We start from the raw sequence: 25,973 nt of genomic DNA on the forward strand, positions 1-25,973 counted from the left end.
AAAGATAGATAAAAAGGCAGCTGTTGTATTACACTGAAGCCTTGAAAAGCTTTTGATCCTAGCAGTTGCCTTTCAACTGGTGGCAGATGAAGCAGGGCTCGCTCCTGTTGACAGAAAGAACAAGAATGTGGACCAACTGTTGAAGCAATAGTGTTCAATTTAGACAGTTACATGGTCTGTCCTACCCTTCAGCCGCACCATCTTCAGCTCAAGTCTGCAAAGACCAATAGCCCTTTTATAACTTGAACCACCTAGAGAATTACAAAAAAAAAACAACCCTGATCTGCTGCTTGCATTCAGCAAGCATGAATTTTCTGTTCTGTTTAGTGCATATTCCTTGCCCAATTATCAGATGGTCACTTAGCAGAGAGCAATTTAATTTAAAATAAATCTCATCCCTTACCATGTATGCTCTTAAAACTGCAGCCAGAGAAACTACATTTTAGAAGTTTCTTTGCTCTTTAAAAACATAATTTTGGGAAGATATCCATGTTCTGTTTAGTGCATATTCCTTGCCCAATTATCAGATGGTCACTTAGCAGAGAGCAATTTAATTTAAAATAAATCTCATCCCTTACCATGTATGCTCTTAAAACTGCAGCCAGAGAAACTACATTTTAGAAGTTTCTTTGCTCTTTAAAAACATAATTTTGGGAAGATATCCATAGTCCTACACATACACATTCTGCAAAGTGCACACTGAGTCATTAAGGAGCTCTGTCAATTGTCCCAATACAGAAAGTAAAGGCAAAAAGTAGCACTTGCAACCGCACATTTTTCATTAGATAATATACTTTTTGTAATCAGTAATTTGGCAGTGTTCAATACAGGTTATATGCTATACAAACTGCTCAGAAACCTTTCTCACTCACTGACCCTGTGATGTCCAACAAGTTTTAATTTCTCTTGCCTTTAAAAAAAAACTGTACTGCTGCAATATCCAAAAGTCTTAGATTAGTAGCTTGCTGTAGAAGATAGAGGTTTCATGTAGATATAACAACATCAGCAAATGTACTGATCTTTATGAAAAGTGGAGGTCAACCTTACAATAATTGCGATGTCTTTGCCAAGTTTTACCTGCTTAGTATCACTAACAAAATGGCTAGGAAACTAATAGTTCATGGCTGTTTTTGCTGATTTGTTTTTGGGTGTTGTCATGGCTTTTATGCCAAATTAAATCCAGAATAGACACATGGCAGCATCATCAATGGCAAAGCAACCTATTGTTTCTATGTACTACCCAGGTTTTTAATAATAAATTGCAAAGCAACATTAGAAACTGAGTTTTTAGGTGGAGCAAAAAGTCCGTCTCCCCAGTTTTAGTTACTTTCTCACCTAACAAATTTACAACCCCTCCTTCTAAAGTAACTGTTTTCAGATGAAATTAAAATCAGAAGACATATTTGTATGGGAGTCCTACAGACAGTATTTTGTAAGGCGGTGACTTGAAAGTCATAGTTTTCTGATATATACAGAATGAGAAAATTGGAGCTTCATTCCCTTGAAGTAACAGAAAATTAGGTCTATATGTCTTGGTGGTGGGCTCTCAAAATCACTCATGGCTTTTATATTAAACTCGGGCTTGAATAACAATTCAATTTTACAGTGGTACTAGCTGTGAGCAAGAGATGGGATGCGGGTTGAACTGTTGATCAAAAACCCTGAATGATACTGGCTTGATTGATTGGCTGTTTCTTACAGAAATTTTCCTACCTAAGACTCATTGTTTAGCAAGAGAGCAGAGACAGCGAGGATCTGAGTTTATGTGCTAAAAGGAGTCTATTTACTCAAAAATAGCAATATGTTGTGATCTGCTATCAGTCTTCATTTTCCCAGATGAACTACTGGTAAATATACAACTGTGGAGAGAAAGGGACACATACATCCACACAAGTACCATAGACAGCTGAGTCTCTAGAGTGTAAAACAAAACTTTCATGGTATGCACATGGGTCTCCTCAGAAGATCAGACACAGCCAGAGATCAAAGTTGACCACAATCCTCCGATCTGCGGCACAGGTGCCTGCTGCTCTGCCAGAAGCATGCTTTCCAGCAGAAACACCATTTTGATGCAGTTATGGGTTCTAAATTTGGCATGCAGCATCTCATATTATTGTATTTTATAGGTGCCATGCACACAGAGGAATGCCATGTAAGATCCCATGCATACCTTACACCATGACTGGATCAGTGTATGTGGAGAGCAGCTGTTTTGCATTGAGTAGGGTTAATGAACTGCAGTATATCAGGCTTCTATTATTTATAATTCATGCTATCTGGGACTCAGTCTTGCAGATGACAATGCATCTTTATTTTATACACAATGTCCCTTTTACTATTAACATAGTCAATCCACCTTATGTGAACTTCTGTGAACCCTCTGCACAGAAGAGATGGTGGAAGTGTACAACATTACTTCACTTTTACTTTCTGTATCAGACTGTTGGCAGATCTCAGGATATATTAATTTTTGAAATAAAATGCCTTTTTCTTCACCAAAAACTATCTCTCTTTCCTCACTATACTTGCCCAGTTCCAGTATTGCAAGTCTACATCTATTTGTGTCTATTATCATAATCTGTTGATGAGAACAATTTAGTAGCTTAAAGCACAGTCCCTAAATTTTGTTCCTCTGATCATATTATTTGTGACTTGTAATTTGTATTTATTCATGTTTTTTCGACTCTGAAATGAGGAACTAGTATTTCACTGCCTGAACAGAGAGGTAAATGCCCTAAGGTAGCAATTGCATGAAAGCTGCTATACAAGTGAAAAGGATTGTTTTCAATGTTTTTACTGTCAGTGTTTATTTTTTGTTATTTATTCCACTGGAAAATATTAATGCTTCCTTCCAAAAGGAAAGGCTTCAAAGGCACAAGCTCATTCTGCTCCCCCAGACTTTTAAACAGACAAGCTACCTGAAGAGCTAGATGGCAAATTAATAAGTTTTTTACATTGGGCAGAGTTGTGAGATTTCCTCAGACTTTTCTCTTCGGTTGTTAAGCAGTTGGCGCAGCTGTCTCAGCCTGGTACCAAAGCTACCAAAGCTACAGGATGAGCCAAGCACTGACAGTAATTTTCGTCAAACAATTTTCTCTGGACCTTTATGGCTTCTGAACTGCAGACCTGCTGCCTTTCATATAATCCCTGAGTTTTTTGTTTGTCCCCCGCTTCTTACCAGACAATGAGTCTGTGACAAATTATGGGAAAGAAAACATGTGAAGCGTGACAGTGCTGCCACGGAGTGGAAGGAAACATAAAATTTCTCAAACTTTACAGCCAGCATTCAAACTCCTCCTCTCACATATCTGCTCTCCCCAGTTTCCCCATGTGGAATTATCAGAACAGCATAACACTTGATTTAATTTTTCTGTAAACTTTCCCCTCTCCAGTCTTCCAATCCTGAATTTCTCCTTCTCTGATCATCTCCTTTTTTTCTCCAGTATTTTCCATCTACTCACGTGCTCACATTGATCTTTGTTATGCTATTATTTACCGAAGGATTATTTACCGAAAAAAAGAAGTTGTTACCCCTCCTATTTTAGGCGGCTTTTGAGGCTTTGCAAAACTGACCTCTTTTAATGGTTTGTTTTATTAAAATCTGTTTTTTCTTTTAAGGGAATTTGCTTCTGAAATATTCAGGTAGGCCTAGCTAAATTATTAGTGTTAAAATGTACTCCAGAACAATTTGCCTATTTTGTTGAACTCATGCACTCAGACAGAATAGTTTTAGGATATGTTTACAACCTTGCCTGCTTCTCTGTAGAAAAGAGAGATGTTTATTTTGGACTCATTTAACTTTGAGGCATTTATAATTTTTTTTCTTTATGAGAAATGATATTTAAAGATATTCAAAAAATTGAGGGAGAGCAAAAAAAATCACTTTGAATGAAAGTTGCATCACCACTTTTTCCTCCCTAAAATCATAACAAAATGATGATGAAAATGGCCACAGCCCTGCAATCACAAATAACTTGCATCATTCTCAGGATGCCATGAATAGAGCATATGGAGAGGGTGATGTTGGCTGCTTTTTCTGCTCTCATCAACATTTTTTATTGTATCTTCAGTTATCCACCGTATAGCCAGCCGGCTCAGTCAATCTGAAGTGTAGGCCATAACTCTCCTTCTCTATCCCCTTCATGACAGAGAACAAGATGCTCTTCAGTGCAGCAGGTCACAACATTTTCCCTACCAATCTGGCATCATTTTCTCTGTTTTCAGATGCATAGCAGCTACAAATCTTAATATATTTCAGCTGCTTCTTCTCGCTGTGAAGTATTTGAGGTTTATTAATTAAAAAAAAAAAAGTATTTGTATGTGATAGAATATTGGAGAATCTGAAGCACAGCATAGTACTGCACAGCAACTCACATTCAGTCATGAGTCCTCACACTGTGTCTGAGTGGAAGAAGCTTTTCTGCCTCTAGGAAGTTTTCAGAATAAGATCCAGAGCCAAAAAAACAGTGATGAAAGGGAAGGATTCACCTTGGGCTAGAAAGGGCACTAAAAGAGGAAATAAGTATATTAATAGTTGGGAGGAATCCTTATGCCCTGTAATTAATCTCATTAAAGACTATTATAAACTATTTACAAATATTTATTCAAATGAATCCCCATCCCATAATCTGGAGGAGATACACTTAGTGATATCTATAGCTACGACCCTACTGTGCTTATCTTGTTTATCTTTCTAGAAGTACATACAAAGATGTTTGAGTGTAGTCACTAACACTGCTGAAAGTATTGTCATTTATATATTCAGATAAGTCTGAATATATCAAATGGTAGCACAGCTATGTTAAAATGATGATCCTACAAGAGAAATGAGCAGGATTTTGTGCCAAGGAATTTTCTATGGGTCTCTATGACTTGCTCATTATAGGACTGACCTCCACATAGAGCAGTATGCACACGATAGCTCCCTGTCACCCACAAGCTGTAAGAATTCAAAAAAAATATGTTTAAATTATTACAGGCTTCTCCCTAACCCACTACATATCTGAATACTCATACCATTGCTGGGGTTGTCTCTCCTACAATTTCATTTGCTTTCTGTTTGAAGAAACTCCTCAGTTTTTGATGTATCTGATCTTAGGTAGGCCTTTGATTCACCAGCTCCCATTAAGAAGGCAGCTCCTGCACATCTGTATATGTACAGTCATCATTTGTATATCCAAGGTAACCCTGCCTTTTCTTGCAAGCAGAACTAAGTTCCAATGTAGTGTGTTTGCCTCACAGTGAACGAATTTCTGAATGTTTTGTTGGTATATACTACTCTGAGATAGAAGAGTATTACCTGATTTTGCCTATAGACATGAAATGCAGTATCACTGTGAAGGGAAGCAAACAACAAAATGCAACCTATTGGGCTAAATTCACCCTGCTGAGATATAAATTACATAGAGAAAAGAGAAAAGAAAGGAAAAAGATATCTGTTAAGCAAGAATGAACTGGTGCTAAAAAGAAAGCAGAGCTGCTTTAAAAGAAGTGCTTTCAATAAAAAGCCTAAGGTCAGATAATCTCTCACCACCACCTCCCCATTTACTTTCTATCCTGCTGCTTGTTTTTTTTGCTTCCTCTCTGTTTTTTACTTGCTTGCTAGCTGTCTTGCCTGAAAATTATGTTTCTGTCCTGCTGGACTGTAATTATTGCTGGCGAGAACCGCAACGTGCTGCAATGATTGTGCTTGCAGAGGTCTGTTTTCTTTCAGCAATTTCCTACCACATTTTCCTCAGAAGAATTAGAACACTGCTAGTTGGTGTTTTTGATGTTGTTGTTGTTGTTTTTCTGGAAGTTCATTGTGTTCACATTAAGATCTTTCAGTAAAATTTGCAAGGAGTTGGAAGGGAGGCCTTGCTAGATTTTTTTTCTCTCTCTTTTTCCATTTTTAAAGATAAGCCCTATCCTGGAGGCAGGTTTTGTGGAGGCAAATGAGCAGCAGTTCTGTGTGCTGCATTCCCTCCATTTTTACCAGGAAAACTGATACAAGAATTTGGCTAGGGGGTGTCCCTCACCCATCCATCTCCCCAGGGCAGAGCTCCTCTGGCTGGTCCTCCCTGCTACCACTACCATCTCCTCACCTAACCTAGCTGATCCTACACAGAAAGGTCTCTTCTCTCTCACGTAGGTTTCATATCCAGCCTCCCACTTATACAAAGGTGCATAAATGTGAGTAATCTGCATTGAAATAGCTGATGCACTTTGCACATAGTGATGGGCATATGAAAAGGAAGCCATTCATGGATATAGCAAGAACCTGGATGTTCATTAATGCTGCTTTTGCAGCTACTTGGTGTAATGCTTATTGGTCATTTGAAAGCATTTTTGCTTGCCTGTTAAGGTTCTGGCTGTGTTTTCATTCCAGTTTTAACTCTGTCTTTAATGAACAGCACATAGTTTTGTATTTGTAAAGGGTATTAACATCAACTTTTATTGTATTTGTAAAGAACAGGAAAAAGAATTTAAAACTTATAGGGCTCTAGGAAGCCATACTTGTTCTTTGAGATGCCTCAGGCAATTATCTGCAACAATCATTTTGAATCAATAAATAGTATGTGTCCTATAGAACAAAAAGAGGAAACAAAAAACAAAATAGCAACCCCAAAATCCCCCAAGATGATGGTGGTCCCCCAAGATGATTGCTCTTTTCAAAAAAAAATCAGTTTAGCAAGTCCAAATAATTCAGTTCAGCACTTTAAGCTACTAGCCACATGGAAGACGTCATGTAGCCCAATAGCTTTGGGAAAAGCAAAAAAAGTACTTCATTTTTGGATTTTTTTTCCTTCTTTGAAGTTAATTGTTTTTTAGGTTCAAAGGGAGCAGCTGAGTAGGCAAATCAGTACATTTACACTCTAGTACAATTTCATTATGCTCAGAAAAACAGAATAAAGCATCCGTTTGAATTAGATCAGCATTAAGAAAATTATTCAGTTTAATATTTTCTTTTTTCCCAAAATGTGTAATAAAAAGCTAGTTCTAGTCTGGTGAATGCTGCAACTCTCTCTGTATCCTTGATTTCTTCAGCCAGGGTAAGTGAGTCTTAAGTATGTATTCCTTTTATCCATAATATTTTATCAACTTATTGTGCTTTATGTTTTGTAGGTAAATGGCCTGGGTTACAGATATATACCCTATTCTTTTTTTTTTTCCAGAGAAGTTGTAAAGAAACTAGAACTCTACAACAGGCTTAATTAGGACAACAGTGGACTTAAACACAAGCTAGATTTTGTAAAAAGCAGATAGTCCTTAGGGTATATGCCACTTTTCTTCCTTTAAATGAGAAATAAAAAAACTTATTAGTCTCAAGAATAAATTTTCAGAAGGGTTTGTTAGTTTATAATTTCCTGCTGTTTTCCCTTCCCATGCTTATCCAGTTAGAGGAAGCTGGAAATAGTTTTTTACACCCAGACATTTACCCTTCACACAATAGTTTTATGTATGCTAGAGAGGTAGGAGCTGTAACCTTTTACAACAAGACTAAGTTAATGTTCTATTTTAAAAGCATTGATGCTCTGTTTCTCAATTTTCTTCAGTGTTTTACTCACCGAAGTATCTAAGAATGGCACCTAGAAAGATGTCAGATATATTATGGACTAAAAACTAGATAAGGATAATGCAAATATACAAAACATTGGATAAATTCTAAAATTCTTATCTATTAGCTGAGGGAATGAAAGCACCAGAAAAAAACAGGCCTGTAGCAAGACTTGCAGATTGATTTTCAAGGGACCAGGGAATAATGACCTTCTCCTAAGCATTTCAGAATGTGCCTCTATGTCCTTATTCTTCTCAATGTGAGAATTAAAGAATGCTGGTAGAACTGGTATGCTGACCTGAACAGTGTTTAAATAAAGAAGTAAATCCATATTTTAGGAACATTTGCTGTCTCTTCAAAACTCTGCTTATAAAGCAGCGACATAAAATTAATTATTTCTGGCAAGGTTAAGAGAGCCTCCAGCATAAGACATTAGGATCTCATCCAACAACAATTTTTTACGCTTCTATGTCACCCTCAGACAGGATTTTACAGGGAGATTTCATAGTATTAAAACACTACAGCAACTTGATATAAAGCTATATCAGAAAAACATTCAAGATTTGCCTGAGATCTCAGGACTGCACATGTGCTGCTCCTCTGTGACACAAAACATAGCAGAGATACTACTCAATGCAGGCGCTTTGTCCCTGAAGTATTAATTGAGACTATAGGAAAACAGAAGCTGCAGCTCCTTGGTTTGATAACAAACTGGTGTTAACAAATGAAACAGAAGTGATAATGATCCAAATGGTTCAGCAGTAAACATGCTGCAATATGACAGCCTCATCTTCCAAAATTAGTTCTGCAGAGCCATGACTATTCAGATGGTGTCCTTTAGCCACTAAGTAAATGTTGTGATAGATATGTGTATGCAGATATCTCTAAAGACTTGGTAGATGAAACACCAACACATTTGGCAAAAGTACAAGAGGCAACAAGACTACAGCTAGAGAACTGCCGTGTTTCAGAACTGAATTATGATCAGCAGAGATGTGTGAGATGATAGCTTTCTACTTGCCTACTTAGAGTGTAGAGGTAGTTGAGTCTCTTACTAAGCTTCCAGGTTTTTGAAGTGAATTACTGTGAGATTTTGCCTTCGTTCCATCTAAAATTATATCCCTAATTCAGTCTTGGGCAAAACACCCAAAATGATAATAACTCTGGTTTGACTCAGTGCAATCTTTCCATTCCCGTGTCTATTTTAATTATTTGTCCTCTTTACTTTCTGGATTATTGTTTTATCCTCTTAAAAATAATGATAAAGAGATAGTTACTATGTACAAGTGTATTTAAGAAAAAAAAATATATAGTTCTACTTTATTTCTATTAGAGTAGCACTTTGTTCTGCAAAGGTGTGTTCATTTTCTTGCAGAGACAAAGAGAGGCAGGGGAGAGGGATAAAAGATAACTTGTAAAATCAGGGTTATATATGGTCCAGCCCATGCAGCATGCTTCCTTTAGTTTTGCTGTGGTGGTAACCCTTCCAGTGTCTGTTCTTTGCTGCCTTTCAACAGCAGCTCATCGCAGAAGCCGGGGGTTCACTGAGCAGGCATTTGGTCTCCTGTTTCCTCCCTCTGCAGGCCAAACTCCCATTCGTCAGTATTTTCCAGTCCCAATGTGCAGATTTCCTTAAAGTAAAAAAGCAGACATTTAGCTATATGGTGGTGCCACCAAGACTATCACTGCAAACAAAGCACTGCCAGCTGAGCTGCTCAGCAAGAGCTGCCTGTTGATGCAAAATTAGAAAACAACTTGCCAAGCAGTGAGTGAATATCATGCTCAAGATGTTTTGCAGCAACACTGTGTTCACCCACTTATTTTCCCTGACTGCCAGAGCTGGCAGTGACAAGGGAGACATTCGTCCTTCATGTGAGGGAAGACAGGGAAGGCTTTTTCTCCCTCCTGCCTCCTGGCCCATCTGCCTGCCTGCTACCTCCCTGGTACCATTCATTCATCTCTGGTGCGCGAAATGCATCACCGTCTTGTACAGCAGAGGGGACAAGCTCATCAGTTCACATTCTTGTTGTACCTGGGGGGATGGAACCTACATCAAAAAGCATATTGCTACCCCTAGAAGTATTACCTATGCTTCGCAGGTCAGAAGAACAAGGAATAATTTTAAAAAAAAAATCAGAAAACAGTTTCAAAAACAAATTCAGGTGACATGAACAGCCTAAGCAGTCGCAGATTTAATATTAAGTTTTTGGAATAGAGATGTACCCCCAATTTGAGGAAACATTAGCTCAGGTGCTTCCAGGCAACGGACTGTACATGCTGTGTTGCAAATTTTCTGTACTTTAGCAGAAAAAAAAAAAAGTAGGTTGGGAAATTAATTGTAGAATGGTCATATCTCAGGCTTTGTTGTGAAATCCAAGGCGTGGTCTGACTCAACACTCTCTCAAAGCAGAAGTAATTTGGGCTGTTTCTGTTTGAAAAGTTACGGAAAGAAGCCTAAATTCTTCAGCGTTTTTTAATCCATATGTAAATTCAGACGTTCTGGTGAGTTGGGTCTGATATTGTATCCTCATCTCTGCCTGTTTTTAAATATTTTTTTTTCTAGACTGCTTTGTAGTTGTCGGTATTTCACTGCACCCTGAGAGTGCAGTGTTTAAGTAACAAAGTGTTTGTGGTTACTTCAAACTAGCACAGAGGTCACTGAGGCGCCTGCGCTGAGTAACCGGGCTACTGAGTAACCGGGCTGCCAAAGGCTGGTGCTCTTTGGGGGCAGGAAAACAGGAACACAAGGAAGTAAAAAAGAAAAAGAAAGCTAATATGAGCTGTTCGGATCAAAATGGTCTTCATTAGTCAGAAAAAGAACTGATAAAAGGCTGCAGTCACTGTTGCTGCAGAAGAAGTAGGGGTCCAAGAGCAGCTACTGCCACAATAGGAAACACAGCAGGAGGATTTACACTGCTCAGCAATTCACCACAGCCCTGACAGGGGTTAAGCTGTCAGGAAAGAGCGGCCCCACCATATTCATTTTTCTTCCTTATGAACTGCATGCTTTGCCTCGCTGCCTCTCAAGTTTATAAATTGCAGTGCTAGCTCACTGAGTACACGTGCACAAAGGACACAGGGCTGGGATTATTCGCAAACCTTTCTGCTGTATAAAATCATGAGGTCCAGTAGGTTGCTGGCTTAGCTGAAAAACATTTTTCAATGCCTTCGTCTATAAACTAAGTCCATAACCTCTAATGCACCTAATTTATCCTGGGTTAACTCTACTGAAGTAATGTATTGGGCATGCCAAATCTACTGTTTCTCTAATACAAGAACAACCTTTCATCTCTGATTTCATCCTGTAAGTATTACTGGAGACTATTCTTTTGGATGCTCATTAATATCATTTCTTTGGAATTTTATCTCACAAAAAATACTGTGTGTTAATCCTATGTAATAACCTTCCCATAGAATGACTAGAATAAGATAATTATCTTGCAACAATCATGACATTTTGAGATGAAGAAAATGCTGCCCTGGTTTCATTACTGTTTTTTTTTAAAAAAATAAAAAATAAAAAAAGAACATGATTTCAATAATGATATTATCTTTTAACATTTCAGATCACAGTATTTCGCATGGGATCAGAAGGACACCAGGATATTGATTTAGCTATCCTGACAGCATTACTGAAAGGTAATAGAGTTTCACTTCACAGTGAGCCTGCAAAAATCCAAATGGATTAACTCTGTGTCTCTGCTGTACTGGAACTTGCATTTATTGACAATATATATTATATCAAGGCAGCAAATTCTTACCATGAAAGTGAAGTATATTTTTTTGCTCCAACTCTTTTTAAAAATCTAGATCTTTCTTTAATGTTTATGTAGCTACTGTTTTTTCCTCTCTGGTTCTTTATTTGCCGCCCACAATTCCTAATGTGTCAGAAAAAAAACATGAGTGGTCAGGAAATGAAAAATATTGTTGTTCCTTTCTTATTTTAACATACAGGCATATTTCCTTTTTCAAAGCATGTGAATTCAAGAAATGATGCAGCAGCCATCTTGGTTAGTGGTTCATACACACCATATGACTGGCAGACTTTCAGGCCACCTGACCTGCCATAATGTAATGGTGTCCCCCCACACACATACTTTAATATTCATGAATAAACAGCCAAAGAGCTTTCCAGAATTAAAATTATCTAGTAATAGCCTACTATCTAGGCTAGTAGAAACTCCAGAAAGTGCTTATCTCCTCTTAGATTAAACTGACTACAGCAAAAGAAAAATGCTTTTATTTCTGATTCTACTGAGAGTGAGGATGGAATTTTTCCATTCTCTGCAGGTAGAGTCAAGAACCGGGCTATAGACTTGATAGTGGTTATAACCTTAAGCTCTGAGATTTGCTTACATGTTATGCATATGTTCTTAAAATCTGACTCATGGTAAATCTGCTGTTCCTAAAATATTTTCAAATTGCAGTTCATTATAGTCCATGCTCTTGCACGCTCTTAGGCAATTAAGTTTGATTCTCTTCACCATTTAATGTTATCAGGCAGCTAAATACCTGCTTGCAAATATAGAAAGAGGTGATGTTCTGAAGGCATGAAGCACATGTACTTTCCTGACAAAGCACAGCTCCCCCAAGCAAAAGTGTGCAGGGTCTAGCCTTCCATTTACGTGGTATTTCCCCAAATGGGAATTTTCATAAACGGCATGAGCAGTAAAAATGGCTTATAAGTCACAAAGTTCATCTTGTTTGATAGAACTTCATCCCACTTTGTATCACAGACTATATTGACTTTAAAAACAGAGTAAGAAAATACCAAACAGTTCTGAAGTACATTTCTGAGAACCATTAGGAAATGGACTTCAGAAGGCAACTAGGGAAAATTATGTTCATGAAACACTTTGGTGGTTGTCCTCAAGCTATTGACACCTCTATATCTAACAAAGAGGATGCTTATGACCAGGTGACAGACTTCAGTTTTAGTCATATAAAATTTAGTAGAACTACTGGGTATTCAAAAGCTGATGGGAACTATGCTTGACTTTTCCTCGGCTCCATTTTTTTCCTTGTTTTCTTCCTGTGCAGGCTGATAGAAGCTGTATGAAAAGCAAATGCAAAAAGCCTGAGTTACTTTCACCTTTCTAAGCAAAAATGTATTTTACCTTTAACACAGTTTTTAGTCTCATTGCATAAAAGCTGTTTTAAAACAAAGGTCTGAATAGGAGGAATAAGCAATTATTGTCCACTTTAAAAACATGATTACAAATTTGTAACTAATAACTGAAGAAATGTGCTGGTATTATTTTATTCCAATATCTTCTGTTCCTCTTTTTTTTTTTTTTTTTTCCCTACTGTGGCTTACTCCCTCTCTTTATTCATTTTGATAAAGATGCCAGCTGTTTGGTCTATAGATAACATGACTGTTGCTACCCTTGGGTAGCAAGTTTCAAACAACTGTATAGTTAAACATCAAGGCATCTTGGAAAGAATGAAGAAATTAATTCAAAGGTAGAAACCAGAGTCACACCCAACAATACATTTCTCTTTTTTCTTCTCTTAATTGCATATTTCATTGTAAGCTTTACAGAATCACAGAATGGTTGGAAGGGACCTCTAGAGATCACCTAGTCCAATCCCCCTGCTTAAGCAGGGACACCCAGAGCACGTGGCACAGGGTGGCATCCAGGTGGTTTGAAGATCTCCAGAGAAGGAGACTCCACAGCCTCTCTGGGCAGCCTGTTCCAGGGCTCTGTCACCCTCACAGGAAAGAAGTCCTTCCTTACATGGAGATGGAACTTCTTGTTTTTCAGTTTTTACCCATTATCCCTTGTTCTGTCACTGGTCACCACCGAGAGTGGAGTTAGGCCCCATCTTCCCTACATTCTCCCCTCAGGCACTTACACCTATTGATCAGATCTCCTGTCAGTTTTCTCTTTTCTTCTCCAGGCTAAACTGGCCCAGCTCACTTACTTAGTCTTTCCTCATAAGATAGACACTCCAGTCCCTTAATCATATTCGTCATTCTGCACCTGACCCTTTCTAGAAGTTTCCCATTCCTCTTGTGCTGGGGAGCCCAAAACTGCCCCAATGCTCCTCATGCAGCCTCACCAGAGCTGAGTGGAGGAGGATGATCACCGCCATTGACCTGCTGGCAACGCTCCTCCTGATGCAAGCCAGGATCACACTGGCCTTCTTGGCCACGAGGGCACACTGCAATCCCTCTCTGCAGAGCTGCTTTCCAGCAGGTGAACCCCTAACTGTCCTGGTGCCTGTGGTTATTCCTTCCCAGGTGCAGGACCCTGCACTTGTCCTTGTTGAACTTCATGAGACTCCTCTCTGCCCTACTCTTCAACCTGTCCAGGTCCCTCTGAATGGCAGGACAGCCATCTGGAGTGTCAGTCACTCCACCCAGTTTGGTGTCATCTGTAAACTTGTTCAAGGTGCACTCTGTGCCCTCGCCCAAGTCATTGATGAACAAGCTGAAGAGTACCAGGCACAGTACTGACCCCTGCGAGACACCACTGGCTACAGGCCTGAAATATCCTTATATCTTTAGTAGCACTGGATGCTTCATTATCCTCAACACGCAGTAATTTAACACTTGCTTTTGAAGCACTCAGTGAGATTGATAATGATGATTCTTATTACTAAGATACAGATTTTCTACTTAAAGCTGTCATTCTACTTTTTGCAAGTATATTTCCATCCTTTGAATCTCAATATAGATTCTTCAGAGTTGTTAACCACCTGGAAAACAGTCTTCTTGTCAACTAAGGAAAATAAATCACAAGGGTGGATTGTTCTCTATTTAAGGAGTTCTTTTGCTGTATTTACATGAACGGCTGTACCAAGTTTGCAGTCTGAATAGACATGTGTTCTGTAATAGTCCTTTCTGGCATAGGGCAAACATTTTGCAAGTGTCTAATTAATCCTGGCTTCTCCTTAGTAAATAAAATGACCTTCCTTGTTCAAAGGTAGTGTAAAACATTACAGTGAACTTCTGTCGTCTTAGGAGCCTGAACCTATGTAAGTAATGTTGACATCTTTTCATCCTTTCAAGCTTTCCTGACCTTCATGATTCTGTAATTTGCTCATGGCAGCGTTTGCATCTTGCTTAAACATTATTTTCTCTGCTTCTCATCACTTTCTGATTATGAAGATACTCCAAAAAGATTAGGTTCATCAGATGCTGCTTTAGATCCTGCTAACCTTTAGATCCTTTCACAGAGAGTGAAAACGCGTATGACTTTTTAATCGGCATGTAGAGATTAAATGTCTTGTCTGACACAAGTGTGTTGTCCTTATGCAGAGTATCATACTACAAATGTTCTGGCCCAGCCTGAAAGAAACTATAAGTAGTAGTGCTGAAACATTTGTCTAATTCTGTCTAACTTGTAGGTAGCTGTGAAGAGCAGATCTATTGATGTTTAGATGTTAGTGTTTAGATTCAGGAACAAAATGTTCTCTTTCACCTCTTCCGAACTGTGTGAAAACAGGGCAGAGGAAAGAATGAAATCAGTATGTGATTATTGGTTACTTTTTCATAATCTCTCTGACCAGGATCTTGCTTTATAATAATAGTAAAAATAAATAAAAGCTAGTTACTAATCCCACTCTGGCATAAGTGATGTGACTAGGGAACAGGTTGAGGACAAGGTCTGGGAAGCGCAGAGTATCATTTCCTGCTTGCTCTGTAAGATTTGCTGAGTGCTATTGGTTTTTTAATCCGGAACCAGGCACAATGCCAGTGCAAGGACTCTCTTGTCCCAGATACTCCACAAACCACAAACCCTACACCAAGCAGAAGTGATTATTTCCATGTTTGTTTTCATGAACCACTTGCTTAATCTTGTCAGCAGCTATACTTTTCTTGGAAGTGATTTCCAATAAACCAGAGAATGGCATCCAAACTAGTTATCAATTTATATTGCACGGATGTCACAACAGCATATGGCTTGTAAAATCCTTTTCTTTTCTTAATTTTAAGTGACATGCAAAAGTGCAAAGTTATTTTCCAACTGCCTGCTTTTATAGCAAGTACGTTTATTTATACAGTTTAACTGTGTGTACTCTCTGAATTTGAACAGTTGGAACTGAAACAATAATGAATTTTGTCCTTTTGCAGCTTCTATATGAGCAGAAAGCATATGACAGGGAAGCTAAAAGCAACATATTGCAATGTGCTAAAATATCATTGTTTTGAAGAGCCATCAAAGATCCTAGTGCATAGGACTATTGCAATGTGTACAGCTTACTAGCAGCACCAATCATGTTTCAGATGGTGTTCCAGAAGCCTTCCTATTGCAACAGCTAATATTTGGAAAAGAAATGCTCTGTGGTACATGCTTATTATAATATTAATGCCATGTAGTCCTCTAAGATGAGCCATGTTAGGCTAACACAAACCTGATATCTCTGCACAGTTTCCAGTTTGTGAATAAATCATGATTCATGCTCTCTGAGCAGCCATCATGTAGTATCAGATGGTCCTGGAAGACATAGTGTGGTGGTCTGTCAACCATGAAATCCCTGACACAGAAGGATTAGACTTAGCTCAGGCAAGTGTGTTTCTGAGTTAGGCCGGATGTCTGGTAACTGCCCCAATAGTTGCTGCTATTGGTTTTGTTACTGCCAATTGATTTACAAAACACTATGATGGTGCTTGTAGCAAAATCAGTGGAAATAATACAGTTCTTTTTCCAAAGCTTGCAATGTAAGAAGCATAAGGCAATATAAGACATGCTGAAATGCACAGGAAAAAAAAATAAGGTGCTTTTCTGTTTTTCTTATCTAATTCTTTTGTTTAAATGATTCTTCAAAGAAGCATTGAGATATTTACAAGTGTTGTGGAATTGAGTCTTCCATGGATTCCAACAATGATCTAGATAAATCACTGTTGTATCAGTTCAGCTTTTCAGATTCCTGTCCACTAATTCTCCCTAGAGAGTCCATCAGAGGTTTTATCTTGGTCACAGGAAAACTCAGTCACTTCATAGAATCATAGAATGCTTAAGGTTGGAAGGGACCTCTGGAGATCATCTAGTCCAACCCCCCTGCACACGCAGGGTCACTTAGAGCACGTGGCACAGGACTGCGTCCAAGCGGGTTTTGAAGATCTCCAGAGAAGGAGACTCCACAACCTCTCTGGGCAGCCTGTTCCAGTGCTCTGTCACCCTCCCTGTCAAGAATTTTTTCCTTAAGTTCCTGTGGAACTTTTCGCGTTTCAGTTTCTAGCCATTACCTCTTGTTCTGTCAGTGGCCACCAGTGAAGAGAGGCCAGCACCATGCTCCTCACTGCCTCCCTTGAGGTACTTATAGACACTGATCAGGTCCCCTCTCAGCCTTCTCTTCTCCAGGCTGAACAGGCCCAGCTCCCTCAGCCTCTCCTCATAGGGCAGATGTTCCAGGCCCTGATCATCCTTGTGGCCCTGCGCTGGACTCTCTCCAGCAGCTCCACATCCCTCTTGTACTGTGGAGCCCAGAACTGGACACAATACTCCAGATGTGGCCTCACCAGGGCTGAGTAGAGGGGCAGGATCACCTCCCTCGACCTGCTGGAGACGCTCTTCCTAGTGTACCCCAGGATCCCATTGGCCTTCTTGGCCACGAGGGCACACTGCTGCCTCATGGTCAACTTATAATCCACCATGACACCCAGGTCTTTCTCTGCAGAGCTGCTCTCCAGAAGGTCAGTCCCCAGCCTGTACTGGTATCTGAGATTATTCCTCTCCAGGTGCAGGACCTTCCACTTGGCCTTGTTGAATTGCATGAGGTTTTTCACCGCCCAGTTGTCCAGTCTGTCCAGGTCCCTCTGGATGGCAGCGCAGCCCTCTGAGGTATCGGCTACTCCTCCCAGTTTGGTATCATCAGCAGACTTGCTGAGGGAGCACTCTGTGCCTTCATCCAGGTCATTGATGAGTAAATTGAACAGAACCTGTAGTGCATGTTCTTCGTAACAAGGGCACAATACCTATTTTCTGACCTATACCCTGGCTCACTTAGGGTGCAGGGTCAAGTTGATGGTCCTAGGCTTTATCATCAAAGTATATTACATTTTTGCTCTAAAACACTGGAGATATTATCCAATGTGCATGTAATCTTTGCCAGATGAATCCGTGCAAGAGGTCTGAGTTCATCCAGAGCTCTCTCTAGATGGCAAGCCTAAGAACATCCTAAGTTAAAAACAATCGCTAAGACTTCTCACAGCTATCCTGCTTGCCCACTCATCTTCCCTTGTTTAGCATGTATCCATGTTTAGCAAGATCTGCCCTGAAATAAAACCCTACTAAAACCACCATTACATCCCAAGAGGATTTTTTTTTTCTATCAGCAGATGAAGGGAAGGAAGAACCACACAGTGCATATTAATCATATTGATTAATTAATCAATATTAATCATATGTTCCTCAAGGAACATATTATATGTTGTGCCAGACAGCAGAATATTGAGTAAATATTATGTATACATTAGTCGTATAGCCCAAACACTATTTCAAGCAATAGGTATACTATGATAATTAAAATAATACAATGAAACTAGGAAGAAAACTTTTCCATGAGATTGGAAAAACAAAATCATGAGGACAAGAAAAGGTAATTTCTCACTGCTGACAATACGAAGTGCCTAAGAAGTGATTCTAATGTGATCTCTGGTTTGAGGTAAGAGTAGTAGGTTATTTATTCTGACGGGTTTTTTTTTAACCTTTCCTGAATGTATTGATTTTTAGTGTATTTCAGTGGTGTACAGTGGTGAGTAAGATGAATCCTCAAAAGAGTCTAGCGTAGAGCAGCAAAGATGATTAAGGGACTGGAGCATCTATCGTATGAGTAAAGGATAAGATTGGGAGGGAATCTGATCAATATGTACAAATACCCGAAAGGAGAATGTAATGAGGATCTTTATACTCTTCTCAGTGGTGGCTAGTGACAGGACAAGGGATAATGGGTACAAGTTAAAACACAGGAAGTTCCATCTCTGTATGAGGAAGCACTTCTTTCCTGTGAGGGTGACAGTGCCCTGGAACAGGCTGCCCAGAGAGGTTGTGGAGTCTACTTCTCTGGAGATCTTCCAAACCAGCCTGGATACCACCCTGTGCCACATGCTCTGGGTGTCCCTGATTGAGGCGGGGAGGTTGACTAGATGATCTCTAGCGGTCCTTTCCAACCTCACTATACTGTGATTCTGTGAAGAGTCACTTTTTGGGTTCTTCTTATTGATTTAGGTCAGTGAGTAGTTTGTGGTGCCAACTTCAGAAGGCCTACTCCGTGGCAAAAACCCAAAAACAACACACCTCAGATTTAAGTATTTCTTGTATTAATGGAATTATTTTTGCTTTTTAATGCCAGGTATAATTTCACCTGAAATAAACTGAATACTTTTTTTTTCCATGAAGTCAGAAGTCATCTGTGCATCCCAGAATAAAATCAGTTGAACTCTATCCCAAGCCCATATGCTATTCTGCATAAATTCCCTTAGCATTTGTTTTGTTTTTCCTCTCATATAATGCTGCCATAACGCAGACTCGTGTGAAAAACAAAGAAGACAGACAAGAAAAAGCGGAGGTGAGAGGGTTTTCCTGCAAAAACAGCTCTTGGAAAAGCTGGGCAGATCATGCAGGTGCCTACTGCCCAGGCTCTGCTAACAATGGGACTGGTCTGCAGGAGAAGCATGAAGCCCCCTTGGGAAACCCTGTGTTTCCTCTAACACCCAATGTCTCCAGCACACTCCTGTGTAGCAAAAGGAACTTGTGTGGAGAAGAGCATCACCTCCGGACCACACAACCGCCAGCAGGAAATCCCTTCTGCAGTGAGCAGTGGGCAGGCTGTGCGAGGAAGTGAAAGCTGGACCACAGCATGCTTTACCCTCTCCGCAGTTTTGGGATCCATGAACAAGCACGAGGAAAGCAGTCTTAGGGAACTGGAGGTGCAACCTAGTGCACTTTCCCAGGACCACATACACCAGGTGGCCTTATGCTTACCCAGCAACCTGGTCCTCCCAAAGCTGTCTCTGCACAGATAAGCACCAAAGGGCCCAGTAGTGTTAGTCTTGCCTTGTGTAGGCAAAAGGTGTCTCCTGGAAGCCACGCAAAGCCTCGGTGTTTGCGTTGAGTTTTGGATGAACTGGGGAGAGCACATGTACCCCTTTCTTCCCACAATCCATTTTTAACCCTCTCCATCCAAGACAGTCTTTAGCCCAGCAGCATCCCCAGGAGCCAAGGCCATAGTGCTGCAGTCAATGCAGCAACGCCAGGAGGAGGATCTCCACCATCCCAGACTGCAGGGCTCACCCACATGCCTCAGGCACTGTCACCAAGTACCTGTTCCAACCACAGGTGAGGCTCCCTTTCCTTGCAGGCACACAGGTGGGAAGGAGTTTTGAAATTAAACTCTCAGCTAAGCTTTCCTGAGGTCTGTTGAACTGATCCTTCATAGGGTTTCAGCATCCACTATTAGCCTATGTTTTCTGTGCCTCTGCTCTCTGCTGGGACAGTGCTCAGCTTTGGATAGTGCTGAAATGGAAAGAAAACAGTTTTCAGGTAATATAAAGTTCTTATTTGTGTTCACTCCATGAGGACCATTTTTCAGTATAAGATTATATGAAGACAAGAAAAAAGTGGCAGTATCAGGCCAGTTAGAGCCTTTGTAGAGTCATCTAATCTCTGTAAGCATGTAGTTAAAAGTCAAAGGTCACTTTACTTACTTTGTTGATCAGCTGATTCAGGTCAATTCTCCCTGTGACAGCAAAGTGCAAACATCAGCAAATGTCATTTTATTATTATAAATTGACTAATAACCATGAAACTCACAGTGAAAAATAAAAAAGCACAGCAGGGCACTAGTTTCCCACAGTGTCGATTTAAACTAAACTGAAAAACAAAAACAAATAGTTCCAAACCCATCCTATCATCTGCATAGTTTTTTATTTGTTTGTTTAATTTAGATATATTATATTACACTTTGACACGCATTTTGTGCCATGTTTGGTTATGTGAATATCAGATGTGCAAGGGGAAACATGTTCTACCAAGTCCCCTAAACGCAAGCTGGTGGAGGATAAATCCCTATGCTAGCACAGAGAACTCCTTCATCAAGCAGGAATGCATAAAAGATAGTATAAAATGCACGGTTATTTTAATAAGGGAGCTCATGGAATTTAAATTTGTTTTTTATGGACATATTTATGCATATGCATACACGTATAGGTAAATGTGTGTTCATACGCATCTTGCTACAACTGCAGCAGGAGCACTCTTGGACTCTATTTCTGCTGCTTCTTTGAATGGAGGGAAACTGGCACACTCCACAGCAAATGAATCTGCCAGTTATAATACTTGTCTTTTCTGAAGCACTGTAAAGCAGTTATTAATGTCAGTGAAACAATTTGAGAACCATAGATTCAGCTTCAAGAATCTGTACTGCCTTAGAGGGGCAACAGAAGGTTTGGGCTTGTTTTAATCTGAGATTGCTTTGAGAAATGATATGGACATCTGTGAGATCTCTAAGAAGGATTATTATGGTGGACTACTGACTGAGTCTGAAGCATGTCTTGTTTTATTTTCTCCTCTCTTCCCTGCACCCTTGTCTGTATACACAGGCGCTAATGCATCTGCTCCTGACCAGCTGAGCCTAGCGTTAGCCTGGAACAGAGTAGACATCGCCCGCAGTCAGATCTTTATTTATGGGCAACAGTGGCCGGTACAGTATATACACAGCATCTTCTGCTGAAAACTTCACGCAACGTTAAATGCTTTTTTGTTTTTTTGGTGGTGGTGGTTTTGAACCAATTTTGTGAGGGCTTAAAATATACTGAGTCATGTTCTTAGTCCCACACAGAATTCCCATTCACAGCCACCAAAGGCAGACGTGGCTGCAAACATGCTGAAATGTCCCCTTGCTCAAGGAAATGGTGACATCTAGCGATGCCTTAGAGCTGAAAGACCATATTTTCAGAAAGATAGGAAATAGCACACCAAGAAATTTTTTTAAAAAGTCATTTTAATCACTGAGAAAAATAAGTGTCTGTACCAAGTCATGATAAAATAAGTAAAGGTTATAAATGCAAGGAAAGGTGAAGCTTACTTCAGCTATATGTGTTAAAAATGCAGGAGGACTCCCTCCACTGGCAGACTGTTAGGATACACTGAACACACATAATGAACCCTGTGTGGGGCTGTGGGGCAGCAGCCCCATGCCACAGCCCCCTCTCATGCTGCAGTTTTTTAACTAGGAGCAAGTTACCCAGCAGGACCAAAGAGATCTATCCTGCACAGACCTTTGAAGCCTCCCACACCTTCATTCACAGGGTTTTGTCGGGTCACCATTCTCATACATGCTATGTCCTTTTCACAAAAAGTCATATGCTAGCTCCATCATTATATGAGTGTTTACATCTCCCCAAGGAAGAGATGCAGCATAGGAAAATTCCTGTATTTAAATATATTTATTTTAAGTGTTGTTTCTGGAGCTTGCTGCCCCTAAAATTTAGGTTTTTAAAAGGTCTATGTCTTTTCAGCTATAGAATGTACCTGACTATTTCTGACGCATTCAGTAGTATGAACAGGCATGTAGCAACACGCAGCAGCAGTTATTTAGATGGTACTAAACTGCTATCACTCTATCACCACGTCATAGTGACAATTTTTGTAAATACTGTAGTGTGCAATCATTTTGCAAGCTAAATGCCGTTTGGGAAACTTTCGCTTTCCTAACTTCCCAAGTACTGAGTTTCAGTACTGTAAACTAAGGGGAAACCTCATAAGTCTTGGGTTAAAGTCAGTGTGTGCATATGTGATAAATATATCCAAAATAAATAGAATGTTTGTCTGAAAAGCAAGAATTAAAGATAATAAACAGATGCTGAATAGAATAGAGTTCTAGCTAAGAGGTCTAGTCTAGATGTCACCAGTTTCCTAGTTTTCAGTTCCCTGGTGCTAACCGGGATTTCCTAGAGTATGCTAATTTTAACACTAACACTAATTTTTCTGTGAATCAGAGAAACCAAAACAGACTAAATCTGTGATTATCCCATTTGAAGCAAAGCAATACCCAGGATTCTGACAGGAGCCCCTACCTGTGCCAGGGTGACAGAATCAGCTGGAAAGAGCCCTGAGTACCCAGGAATAGCCTGAATTAATCGCTTGCTTTGCAGGTGGGCTCCCTTGAGCAAGCAATGCTGGATGCACTGGTGCTGGACAGAGTGGATTTTGTGAAATTACTCATAGAGAATGGAGTAAGCATGCATCGTTTTCTCACCATCTCCCGGCTAGAGGAGTTGTACAATACGGTAGGGCCAACCTAAGGCAAATTTTCTATTTCTGTATTCATTGTTTTAGCTTCCACCCATATTATAATGACATGGTGATGCACAAAGAAGCCAACATCTGCTAGGGAAATTTTCCATATCAGAAGTCCACATCGTCTGTTAGCTTTGTGTCTTCTGTTATGGGGGTTTCTGTGACTCACCCACTTAATCTCCCTATATGTAATTAGTGGTGCATAAATTAAAACCCACATACAGCCGGCTGATTTCTGCTCATTGTAAGATAAGATAGACTGAGATGTAGGCAGACTGCACTGACTGGAAGACAGTAACCAGCAAGTTAGTACCTTTAATTATAGTCAGATATAACTCCTGTGACTCCATGATTTCAGGAAAAAATAAATTGTTAAACAAACTCAGATAACAGAAAACAAAGAAAAACAACCTTATGGGGAAGACAGCCTGGTTTTAAAGGTAAAATCTGGTAACTTCAGGAGGCCTGAGTAACAGTAGAGTAAAGGACCTCCCTGTGTTTTCACAGAATATTCAAAAAATATATAGTTCTGACTTTTAAAATATTGTTTGTGAGTTTTTTTTCTTCATCCTTAAAGCAGACATAAAGCTGTACAGGTCCAAAATGCTTCTCAGCTCTCCACGCCAACTTTTATATCATAATTGCCTAAGAGGAGAAAACAAGAAGTCAGAATTGCTTGAGTGGTATAGAAAAAGTATTCAAGAACCATCTAGCTCTTAATGTCTGCCTGTTGGAAATTGATCGTGAGCACAAGGCTTTTCAAAATAGCCGATACCTTTCAAAGCACTGCGATCATTATCTACCACACTGAGGGCTGTTATCCAGAAATGTTCCTACTACTGGTGACCAGAAATCAGTCTTTCAAAAATAATGAATGCAAGAAGAATTTTTTAGATTTGTGCAAAATGCAGAGGAACTGTTACCTATTCTAACCTAGAGCAAGAGCTTCCCATCTGTTGATTGGCTTGAACATTTCCTGCCTATACCAGCATATATGTATTTAGAAAAGAAAGCCTAGGAGTTTTCCCACTACGGAGGTAAGCAGTGTCATTCTTGTACTAAAGCCATTTTTACATGGAAAAAGTTGGAAGAAGGTCTTCAGCTCTACAGATAAAAGAAAACATTTTAGAAGAAATTTATTATGTGAACTTCAGAAATCTTTGGAAATTATTCATGCAGTAATTCAAAAATACCTTGTCTGTGAAATTCCTAAACTACCAATGCTGCTATATGACATACTTCATCCATAGTAGCATTTGTATTAAGGAATAAAAAGCTAAATAAAAAATGGCAAATTTAAAATGAGCCCTGAGAGTGCCAGGAAAACTATAGACCAGAATGAGTGATGCTTATAGCAAATCATAGCGAATTTGCCATAGCGAATTTGTAAAAATACAGTAAAGAACAGAATTAATGAATACAGGAACCCATCTTATGTCAACAGGAAAAAAATGACCTATCTTTTATAGAGAGATGATAAGTCTTAGAAATCTATTACTATCTTTGAAGTCAACATGCAAGAGAATAAGGATGATACGCTTGATACACCTGGGTTTTCAAAACCTTTTGGCAATGTTAATCCTTAGAGGCTTATAAATAAATTAGGCTTCTCGTGCTGTAGAAGGTAAGGATTTTGTGGATTAAATACTCCTTGAAGGATAAGAAAAGGTGGGTAGAAATAAATGCTCAGTTCTCAACATGTGAAGCTTACTGTCAGATTCGCCCATGTATCTGTACTGAGACGAATGTAGTTCAGTCTGTTTAGCGATGAGCTGAAAAGTAGTGACTTGACAGAGAGTGGCAAAGGCATCTCAGGGTGATGCAGGGCCATTCAACATAGACAGATTTGAAGCTGCATGTGAAGAACTGCAGGAAAGTCTAGTCACACTTACTGAGAGGCACACATTAAGTTAAACACTGATAACTGCAGCATATGCTAGGAAATGTAGGAAAATGGACTCTGTGCATCTTCAGTGATGTTCACATAACTATCATCAATCACAGCAAAGGAGCCTCCTATAAAAGTCTCTGAAATTATCAGTCAAAAGAGTAACCAAAAATGAAGTAGTTTCCACATAACATGTAAATAAAATGGGGTGAGTCATTACCATCAGCTGATTTGCATGTCAGATAGGATTCAGAAATACTGTGTGAACTCACAGACTGTACATGTCACTAGCAGCCCTCATCCCAAGTGTGCCTCTGCTGCAGGAGCTCTGCTGCTGCGAGACACCAGGAGACCAGGGATGAGGGCACAGGAAGGCTGCAGCTCTCCTGCTGCTTCCTCTTCAGCCCCATCCCAGTCTCTGCACCTCATTCTGCTCCATGTCGGTTCTTGTGGTTTTGTTACAGAGGTACTTTGACAAAAAAAAGGGGGGGGGCGGGGGATGAGGTGAGGTGGTGAAGGGATGAAATAATACTCCTATAATTGATTTTAAAATAATTGATAACATAACAGAAGTGCTCTCAGTTGCTTTGATATTTAAAATTCTAAGGTGAGCAAACCATGCCAACATTTGCATCTTACACAGTCTTTGGGTAGTGCAAAACTATTTTATTATTCTTCATCTGTCTTTTCAGAGGCACGGACCATCCAACACTTTGTATCATCTAGTCAGGGATGTCAAAAAGGTAAGAGTTCAGTAGACGGTAGGTTTGAGAGAATGTAATGGTTGCTTTTTGGTAGCTAGATACAGTTTCTGTTTTGCATGAGCTTTCAGTCAGAGCCTTCTGCTTCCCTGCCACATCAGAATGCTCTGTTTGAATGTTCTGAATATGAAGTTTTGGCATATAATGCACAAACAGCAAGTTACTTGGTTTGCTTTGTCCATGGTTTTAGATGCTTCAATTTTAGTGCTTCTGCTGGTGGAATTGTAGGCTTTATGTACCATGTGGATTTATGCTGTTATCTGTACTTTTCCATACCTGCAGCTAACCTCAGAGCTAATTTCCATGTTGTGAATTAACTCCTGAGTCTGTGAATATCTGTTTTCTTTGTGCTGTATTGAAGCATTCATTGAAATGGTTCCTCATTCTGTGTTGTGTAGCACATTGTTAGCATTTCCTTCTGCAGAAGCATCCTAAAGTAGTGCAGCTTTCCTCTGCTCCCTTGTCAAGTTCTTTTCAAGCATCTTGAATCCTTAAGACCCAGGAGGAGGGTAGGAAAGAAATACACAAATATACAGTGG

The 25,973-nt window shown here is 39.7% G+C and overlaps 1 protein-coding gene across 1 annotated transcript in view; it reads left to right on the forward strand.

Moving 5' to 3' along the window:
• The window catches only part of TRPM3 (transient receptor potential cation channel subfamily M member 3), a gene marked incomplete at its 3' end in the record, with an annotated part of 112,919 nt that overhangs the window by 54,330 nt on the left and 32,616 nt on the right, over window positions 1–25,973 (forward strand). Inside the window, exons 9-12 of the mRNA XM_088537472.1 lie at window positions 11,104–11,176; window positions 21,087–21,187; window positions 22,641–22,775; window positions 25,366–25,416. Of these exons, the coding sequence (XP_088393598.1) occupies window positions 11,104–11,176; window positions 21,087–21,187; window positions 22,641–22,775; window positions 25,366–25,416 (360 nt within the window). The remainder of the gene's footprint in view (window positions 1–11,103; window positions 11,177–21,086; window positions 21,188–22,640; window positions 22,776–25,365; window positions 25,417–25,973) is intronic.

The sequence above is a fragment of the Tinamus guttatus genome, unplaced genomic scaffold (assembly GCF_059628265.1).
Source record: "Tinamus guttatus ecotype Peru unplaced genomic scaffold, ASM5962826v1 Tinamus_guttatus_pri_ptg000782l, whole genome shotgun sequence".
Lineage (NCBI taxonomy): Eukaryota > Metazoa > Chordata > Aves > Tinamiformes > Tinamidae > Tinamus > Tinamus guttatus.